This window comes from Lactuca sativa, chromosome 2 (genome assembly GCF_002870075.4).
Source record: "Lactuca sativa cultivar Salinas chromosome 2, Lsat_Salinas_v11, whole genome shotgun sequence".
Classification (NCBI taxonomy): domain Eukaryota; kingdom Viridiplantae; phylum Streptophyta; class Magnoliopsida; order Asterales; family Asteraceae; genus Lactuca; species Lactuca sativa.
The window spans coordinates 190993825-191003131 of record NC_056624.2 but is presented as its reverse complement, the minus strand read 5'-3'; the positions used below and the strand labels follow the sequence as shown (position 1 = coordinate 191003131).

At 36.0% G+C, this 9307-nt stretch overlaps 2 protein-coding genes across 4 annotated transcripts; one reads left to right on the top strand and one right to left on the bottom strand.

Annotated features, from left to right (window-relative positions):
- Nucleotides 1–1432: 1432 nt before the first annotated feature.
- On the top strand, nt 1433–7584 carry LOC111901443 (uncharacterized). 3 transcript variants are annotated; one of them, XM_042899349.2, is made up of 11 exons: nt 1433–1604; nt 2039–2395; nt 2473–2538; nt 2617–2756; nt 2827–2953; nt 3026–3180; nt 3283–3503; nt 3605–3864; nt 3965–4089; nt 4218–4288; nt 4463–7584. In XM_042899349.2, exons 1-10 carry the CDS (start codon nt 1515–1517, stop codon nt 4279–4281), a joined length of 1605 nt encoding a protein of 534 aa, XP_042755283.1. In that variant the 5' UTR covers nt 1433–1514; the 3' UTR covers nt 4282–4288; nt 4463–7584. The 3 variants fall into 3 exon arrangements, 2 of the variants coding, with proteins under 2 accessions (XP_042755283.1, XP_023753063.1); XM_023897295.3 differs by having other exon boundaries at nt 4447–7584; XR_006188393.2 differs by lacking the exon at nt 4463–7584 and having other exon boundaries at nt 3605–3868.
- On the bottom strand, nt 4834–7199 carry LOC111901442 (putative phospholipid:diacylglycerol acyltransferase 2). Its single transcript, XM_023897293.3, has 2 exons — nt 6760–7199; nt 4834–6654 (listed from the first exon to the last, which is right to left on the bottom strand). Exons 1-2 carry the CDS (start codon nt 7197–7199, stop codon nt 5121–5123), a joined length of 1974 nt encoding a protein of 657 aa, XP_023753061.1. The 3' UTR covers nt 4834–5120.
- Nucleotides 7585–9307: the final 1723 nt, after the last annotated feature.

Here is a 9307-nt window from a genome sequence, read left to right as displayed (position 1 = left end):
CGATGTTATAAAAGTGTTACAAGGATCTTAGTACCTTATGTCTATTCAAATGATATAATCCATATAAATTGCTCATTTTGAAGGGTTAAGTGCTCTGATATGGAGAGGGTTTGGGGATGGATGTAAGATATTGGTTATATATACAAATATGAGTATATTACAAATTTGGCCTTATAGTTTACAGTTTCTACCAATTTGGTTCGAAGGAAAATGGTCATATATAGGGATGAGCAACGGGCAGAACTCAGATCGGGCCAGCACGAAGACCGAAAACCCGAAAACTGAAAATCGTGAATTACCTTACCCAAAAATCGGACCGTTTTTAGGTGTAGCGGGTCTGGGTTTGGTCCGGTCAGGTTCCGGGTACTAAAACGGGTTTCGGGTTTTGGACCGAATTAGACTTTAGTAGTGTTGTTTACGGGTTTCCTGTACCAAACTAGGTTTCGTATGTTTGTTCTTTACGGTTTCAGATTTTGTTTGTCATGTCACTATCTAGCATAATATTTCAAATTATAATCTTATTATGTAACATCCATCATTCATATCTTTGTTGTTTGCAGAATTCAACTAAAAAAATACATAAAAGATGATGAATACAATGGTACGATGCGAAACTCTAATTAGAATACGTGCAAATGAGGTAAAAACGTTAGTAAAAGTCACACTATTTTATTAAAAATAACACTATTTTTATAAAAAATTTACACTTAACATCACTATTTTTATATAAAAAAACTGCACTATTTTTATAAAAAAATTACACTTAACAACATTATTTAAAAAAAACTGCACTATTTTTATTAATAAAAAATGTAGTAGGAAATAACTTTTGGTTTTTCAAGAAAAAAAAATCGACACTATAATACGATCACGAGAAGAGGCCGAAACCAAAAAAAATTGACACTATAATATGATCCATAGGAGAGGCCGAATCAACTCAATCGGACAATATTTTTTTTTATTTTGGTAATTCTTGCTTGCTGTTTGTCGATAAAAAAAAGAAAATAATTTTTGGTTTTCGGGTCCGGTCCGGGTTAAATCATTTAATTCGGGTACGGTCCGGTCCAAACCCGAAACCCGGTTATTGATAAAAATTAAACCCGAAACCCGGTTATTGATAAAAATTAAACCCGAAACCCGGTTATTGATAAAAATCAAACCCGAAACCGGCCCATTAATATGATAATCCGGTTCGGTCCGGGTCCGGTCCCGGTTTTTTTCCGGTCCCACGGGTCATATGCTCATGCCTAGTCATATATGAAAATCTAACGGTTAAACAGTTAGATTTAATGATTTACGGACCAATTATGCCAAAAAATGGAACTATGATGAATGTGGTGCCAAACTTTCAAAACTTGAACTTGTGCCAACAACGTGGACCATCTCTGTAAACTTATAAGAATTTTTTTTAATAAATAAATAAGTGTATCTTACGACACTGGGAAATAGAAAGGGGAAACAAGTTATTAACAAACAGCGAGCCCTTTTCAAAACCCACAGGCTGAAGCCTAAAAATGTCGATAGAATCGCAGTCAGTGACTGAAGACGAAGAACAAATAGGAATCGAACAGCCAGCGCACCACCCACCTGCTCCTGCCGACGAGGTAGCATCCTTATTTCTGCATAAAATGCATACTATTACGTATATGAACTCTATTGCATTTGATGCAAAAAGGTTTTTTTACAAAAAAAACAAAATAAAAAGTCCATAATTTGGTTCGTATTGTGTTAGTGATGATTGTTTGGGTTAACTATGAGTTTTGGGCACTGTAACAACAAAATATTGATTCAAAATTTTTATATAATGCACGAATTGAACAATGAAACCTTTCGTTCTTTTAAATGTTGACATGAATATTATGCCGTCGAGTAAATACTTTAATCGTATTAAGTTTGTAGCAAGCATCCACCATAGAAGAGCCTTCTGTGTTAAATCGCAACAAATTTGTATCAATCTCTACGTTTGAGAACTGTAAAATCATACATTAAACATTACAAGTGTTACAGATTGAAATTTTTTTGTTGTAACTTTGTGCAGTTATTTGACATCTCAACCACGGTTGATCCTAGTTATGTCATATCGTTGATAAGGAAACTTCTACCACCGACCATGAATGCAACTGCTACTTCTGACATGGTTAGTGGCTGTGTTTCTGCTACTGAAGGAACAAATGGAAGCTTGGTATCACAAGCTGAAGATAATTTAACGGAAAACAGACATGAGACCATGGACATCATTGATCAGATCAACACCTCAAACAAGCAGGAAGGAAAAGATGATAGTTCTGATGATCAAGAAAAGCATGTGGATCCCTTAGTTGGAGACGAATCTTGGGAAGAACATGGATGCATATTATGGGACCTTGCAACAAGTAGAACACATGCTGAACTCATGGTACATGACTTTTCTGATAAAGTCTTCCATTCTCTTGTTTTTATCACATCATTGATTCGTTCAAATCTCACATGTAGGTTCAAAATCTGGTTCTTGAAGTTATCTTGGCCACTCTAACTGTTTCCCAGTCACCTCGAGTCACAGTAGGTTACATTCCCTTTTGTTTTGCATAAATATATAGACTTAAGTTTCTCATTCTCAATTTGATTATTTTTTTGCAGGAGATTAGTCTTGGAATTATTGGGAACCTTGCTTGCCATGAAGTATCACGCAAAGAAATCGCCTCTGTAAAAGGATTGGTTGAAATAATTGTGGAACAACTATTTGTAGATGACACTCCATGCTTGTGTGAAGAATTTAGGTAAAATTTTCGTGCTTAAGGAATTGATTTTCAAACATTAATCTAATATCCATTCTCTTATTTCCCACAGGTTATTAACTTTGTGTCTTCAAGGTAATGATAGTATAACTTGGGCTAAAGCCCTGCAGCCTGAGAATGTTTTATCTCGTGTATTATGGGTTGTAGAAAATACATTGAATCCACAACTTATAGAAAAGGTATTTCGATTATTTGGTATTTTGATTATTAATATTTCCAAGATTTTCGATACCAACTGCATATTTTTAAAGAGTGTAGGTTTTCTGCTGACTATATCAGAAAGTCAAGATGAAGTAAAAGCTATTCTTCTCCCAAACTTGGTGAAATTAGGTCTTCCAGTAATTCTAATCAACCTCTTGGCATTTGAGATTAGCAAAGTTGTGGGAGATGAACGAATACCTGAAAGGTACATGTTTTTTTTGTCTTATTATCTAGTTGCTGACTTGTCATCCATAACATTTTGTTAGTTTTATTCTTATAATATGAATGGTTGTAATATCACTATCAGGTACCCAGTTCTTGATATCATTCTTCGGGCTATTGAAGCACTAACTGTAATAGACAGCTGTTCACAAGAGCTTTGCTCCAGTAAAAAACTTGTTCATCTTCTTGCCACTCTGATTAAACTTGGTGATAAAATTGAGGTAGCCACCTCATGTGTGACAGCTGCTGTTCTAATTGCCAATCTATTGAGTGACTCTGATGATCTGATTTTAGAGTTAAATCAAGGTAAAATTTCTTATATATTTATTGGAGAAAACATAGTGACGAATTTACCCTCACAGTTGAAATTAGCATGGAATCAATAATGACAGTTTAGATACATCCAGATTTGCCTTTCTTACAGGGTCTTGTGGATATATTCCCTTTTGCTTCGGATGATTTAGAAGCTAGAAATGCAGTTTGGGATATCATTTCAAGATTATTGGGTCAAATTCAAGAAGGGGAAATAAGCCCTTTAAATCTCCAACAATATGTATCGATTCTATCAAGCAAATCAGATTTGATAGAAGAAGAGCTTCTTGATCACCAGTTAGCTGCTACAAATAAAGATCAAGAAACTTCAACTGCTTCCATAAGAACTACAGCAGTATGTATCCTTTCATTTATAGAATTTGACTTTTTTGTTACTTGAATTTGAGGATTTTCTAAAAACTTTGTGTATCCCTTGATCATTTTTTTTTTCACAGCTGAAAAGGATTGATTGTATTGTAAGTCAATGGTTAGCATTAAAGGATCGGGTTAGCCCTAACAATTTTGGGGTGAATGAACGTGATCTTGGTAGATTAAAGGACTGCTGTTGTAAATATAGAAAGTAAGGCAATTTCTCTAGTTGCTTCATTACTTTCTTGTATGCGACAAATAAGATCCCAAGTTTAGTGATTAAATATGTAAAAATAATTGAATTGATACTGATTTCTTCACCTTTTAATGAACTGGTAGTGATTCTGTATCGAGTTTGGTGATGCAAGATGTGAAGGGTTCATCGGAGAAGATGCTTCCGTGAAAAACTTGTAAGTAATACATTGTTGTTGATATGTAATGGTGTAGGCCTAGGGAATTTGTTTATCCCTTTTTTTTTCCCTTAATAGCTTCAATGAAAAGATGCGTCTATGGTTGTTTTGAATTTGTGTCGAACTTTTTCTTTTTAACATCGTTTTTAATATTTCAGACGTGGCAAAATGCAGAAATGTGAAAATAGTGACATGGCACTAATTGTTTTTGCACGAAATAGCTGGATTTCATTAGTATTTAGTTGCAATGTACTTTTTATGCAAAATACCAAGTTACTGTTTTGTTTTCTACCAATTATAGCAAAAAAAAAATGTTGGCTAGAACTTTTAAATTTTGACATGTCAATGAATAGTGTAAATTGGTTGCTATTTTGCGTTAAAAAAACTACTCTACTGTGCCGCACAATTTTCTCCAAAGTTTTAAAATACATTTTGAACAACTTTTGACTATATGATTTGTTTTTTTTTTTTTTAAAATTAATTTGTTATTTATCTATTTGATTCATTGGAAATAAAGCATTATTAAACTATCCAAGCCTCCAAGGTATCAAAATTGTCCATGTGTCCATTTTCATAACCCCTAAAAAGATTGTATTCACAAGCACACGATTAACACGGCTCACTCGAGCACTTTATTTGAACTAAAGTTCAGGCGTACATAAAAGACAAACTACGATGAGATTGGACCCCTCTCTCACTCTCTCATGATATGTTTTCTTCTTTTTCCGCAATGATAGTCATCAACGAGACCCTAAACCAACCATCACTGCCGTTGATCATACCACTCATCCCTTAGTTGAAGATTGCAGATAACGCTGCTCAAAACTTACACCTACAGTTTGATATTTACTCTCTCCGCCATCTTCAATATATCAGAATATATCCGATCACCACCTATCTCCTCCCCAGAAGCTCCGGCAGCCACCCTCAAAACATCTTCAATCAACGCCACATTCCCCATTATATCAACATGGGCCCCACTTTCCAAACCCCTCCCCTCCAGCAAACTCCCCGGAGCTTTATGTCTATACTCCCGTATATGCGTCCTACTCCCAGATGGATTAAACCTTGTTTTCCCTCTCCACCCTTTCGCACACATAAACCCCGCACTCAAAACCGGTACACTCTCATCCCCATCAACAAAGTAAACTCCGCCACGTAACCACTTCCCCTCCGCTGAGCTGTCAATCTGAAACGGAATTGTATTGCATTTGTCAGACTGTGAGACTTTATACACATATGATCTTTCTGTTGGAAGCCCCACCCCGTATAAACAGTAAATCTCCATGTCTGGAGCATGTGGTAGTTTTGTCTCTAATGGGTTTGACCAGTATTTGTAATGGGAATATTTCGGGTCATCAAGATCCGATGCTATGCCATGTGAGAAATGGGCCTCTGCCCGTTTCATAGTCTTTGGAGCTACAAACCGTAGTAGATCGATCAATGTTCCGGCTGTGTATGCTTTGTTATCCGCAAGTTTCATGATGTTCTCACGGCTGATCTTACCATATTCAGTCCAAACCTCACCACAATTCATACCCGAATCCAACTTATCTTTTACAAGGTCATGAGTTGTGAGATTTGAAGAATGTTGCTCGGAAGCTGTTTTCCCAAATGAAATGATTCTTCCGTATTTCGTTTCTTGTTTAATTTCGATTTGATGTTTCGTGTTGTTTTGTCTCTGATAACTACTTACTGTTTGGATATCTTCTGGGGAGGAATCTAAGTCACCCCAAATGGTGTCTCCCCCTTTTGGAAGCAATGAAATCACAGAGTCCCATGTTCGACCTACACGCATCATGTGTTCTAAAGTTTGAAGCCCTAGAATCTCTGAATCTAACACACCAGGAGCCATGGCTCTGAAAAAAGCAACGTCTTTGCCTTCGGCTGATAGCATCCCGCTAACTGCCTTGGGAACACCAAGAAACGCCGGTCCGATGTTCATGATTGCTTTGATATGCTTGTCACACCACCCTGGACCACCGCCACCACCCATCGGAGGTGGGGCTTCCACCCATTTGAGGAAGTGGAGGAAGTAGATGACACCCATGGAATGTGGCACCACCACCACTTTCTTGTTACCATTGGTTACATACATTAGCTCGATGTTGATCTTCAATCTGCTTAGCGCTTGATCCCTTACCTCGGTGTTTTGAAAAGAAAGTCTCCAGTCGTAAGCAGCCATATACATATTCTTCCCTTCGTACCCAATTTTAGCCAAATTCTCGATAAGAACAGCCCAAACGAAATACCCAGGAGCAAAATAATCTGCTGCAACAAGACCCGGAACCGGTCTGACCCGAATGCCTGGCGGGTCGAGTCCTGTTTCATTGTCGAGTGACAAATGCTCCAACCAACACAATGGCCTGAATTTTAAACAAATAAGTCGTATTAAAATTCAACTTTTTTGCTACTAGAAAATCAAGATTGAAGGTGGTTAATTAAAGTTACAAAAAAAAAAAAAAAAAAACCTCTGTAAGATCTGGGCAAAGCTACCACCCCAAAGGCGTTTGCGAAAAAGGCCATGAGAACAAGGTCGACCTTCCCAAAGCTCAAGGCCACCGGTGACGATTCCAGGGACCAAAACGACAGGGTGGAGTGGGGTTAATCCTTCGTTCTTGAGCCTTACACCAGGTGATTCAGGGGATTTGAACCCAGACAAATGAGCAGGTAGACAATGGTACAGAAACAAGAGTAGCCACCAAGTAGTACACATGCACCCGATGAACCAACAACAAGAATCTATACACTTCCACCCTCTCTTATTCTTCTTCTTGTTCTTATCGCACTCTTGTTTTGTAATTGTTTGAATTTCTTCTTGTTTCTCGTCTTTTGGGGTTTCAGATGATCCACAGTTTTTCAATGTTGGCTCAATGAAACACAACTTTCGGAACCGAAGGATTGCCGCCATTGATTTGCACTTGAGATAGAGAGCTAAAACAATTAAAAAAAAAAGTCGAGATTTTTATACGAATTTAGGAGAAAGATAGCTACCCATGATCGAACTCGAGAAAAGCCAGAAAAGGAAATTGAGATCTTGAGTTGGATTTTTGCCAAAATTAGGAGGAAATGGTTAGCGGTGGAATACAGAAAAAGGTGATGGTTGAGCTGTCAAGTGTGTATCGAGTTTAGTGAGAGCCGTAGAGAGAGAATGGAGTAAATATCGACTGCTGTCTCTGCGAAGAGAGAAAGAGAGCCACTTGTCTCGTGTACATCTGAATGCAAAAACCTTCCTCAGTTGCCACCATTACAACCCCTTTTCAAGCTTTCTTTACATATTCCTGATTTAACGAGGACCTTTTTGCAAAAACCACACCACGAGGCACAATCAAGGAAAATAGCACCCAATTCGAACCCTATGACCTAGTTACCGACATGTGAAAAAGAAGAGATAACCTATCGCCTCTGTAACTCGACAAGGTATGGAGACGACTTAGGAGAGAAAGACTTGAAGAAAAGAAAAGCACACACTACGAAAAGCACTAATACCCAAATGATTGGATCAACAGAGATCCATCAAATATGGACCGAATTCTGGGTTTTTCCGCAGAGGTATAGCAACAAGACAACAACACGATACCAAGAAATTTTACACCAACAATATGTAGTCTCTGTGTTTCGGGGGCACGGTAATCAAGAAATGGGGAATCGTATATTCGTATTATTTTTTTCTTGGGATTTTGCAGCTGAGTTTTCGCTGTGAATTTGGATATAAAATATTAATAATGAAGATGTAGATTTGGTTGAGGTTAAAGCGGAAAAACATAAACTGTTGCTAGTGCTATTCATTTTTTATCAAATAAAGTATCATATATGGTAATAATATATAATACATAATAAAAAGGGCCGAGACCTTAAAACTATTTATGGGAAAAAAACAATCAGTTTGGTAAATTTAACATTTATTTATAAAACCTAGACAAATCATTCCTTAAACGTATTCGAGATAATGTGTATGCTGGCAACAATAGCTATCAGCACGACGATGGGACGGAGGTAAAACCTGTAAATAGATAATGTATATATATATATTTTTTTTTCAGGCAAATGTATGCGTGTTGTGTTGTGTAAAGTGCAGACTAGAATATTATAGTTGAAATATAGATAAAATAGATAAACTTAGTTAAAATATAAATAAATAAATGTGGTTAAAAGAATAAAAAAGTTAGGCCGTCTCAGGTAAGAAAATCAACTAATTTTCAACTGTAAGGAGAAAAACTATGAAATATTTGTTAGACTAAGGGGAGTAGTAACACTCCTATTATATTGCCATATAGGTTTTTATATTGTCAAGTAAGCTTAGCATGTATAGAGGTTAAAAATGATAGGAAGTAATAGTGAGAGGAATTTAATTGGTTTTGTTTTGAAAAAAATAAAAATAAAAATAAAAGAAAATAATCTCACCCAATCACAGCCCATTTTTTCTTCACTCTCTTCTTGCTACTATTATAGTGTTTCTTATTTAGCGAGTATCTTAACGACTTATAAGGGATGATTTAAAGATTGATAGCATGTGTTTTGGCGAGGGGGTGGCGAGGCCACTCCCTCAAACCTTAGGGAGGTGTATTTCCTTTACTTTCATTGGATTAAGAATGAATCTAAAGTCGACTACTTGTTAAATTCGTTATTTTGCTTAATAATAATTGAAATTGTGGTATTGTTATTATTAAAAAAATACTATCAAATATAAAATAATAATTTTTTACACTAAATTGAAAATTTGGTATTAAACATTATTATTATCTTGAAACATGTTATAAAAAGACATCTACTAGACAGCATAAATTGAAGAGATGTATTAGTTATAATGGTTAAAAACAATTCACAAAATAAAAGAGATGTATTAGTTATAATGGTTAAAAACAATTCACAAAATAAAAGTAAAACTGAAATAGTTTAAGATAAATATTAATCTTAACCCGCAGGATTTCAATGACCTCTAGTTGACTTGTGCACATGAATAAAATTATGTAAAATTTCAAACTAAATGAATTTAAAAAGATATTGCTATTAAGACAC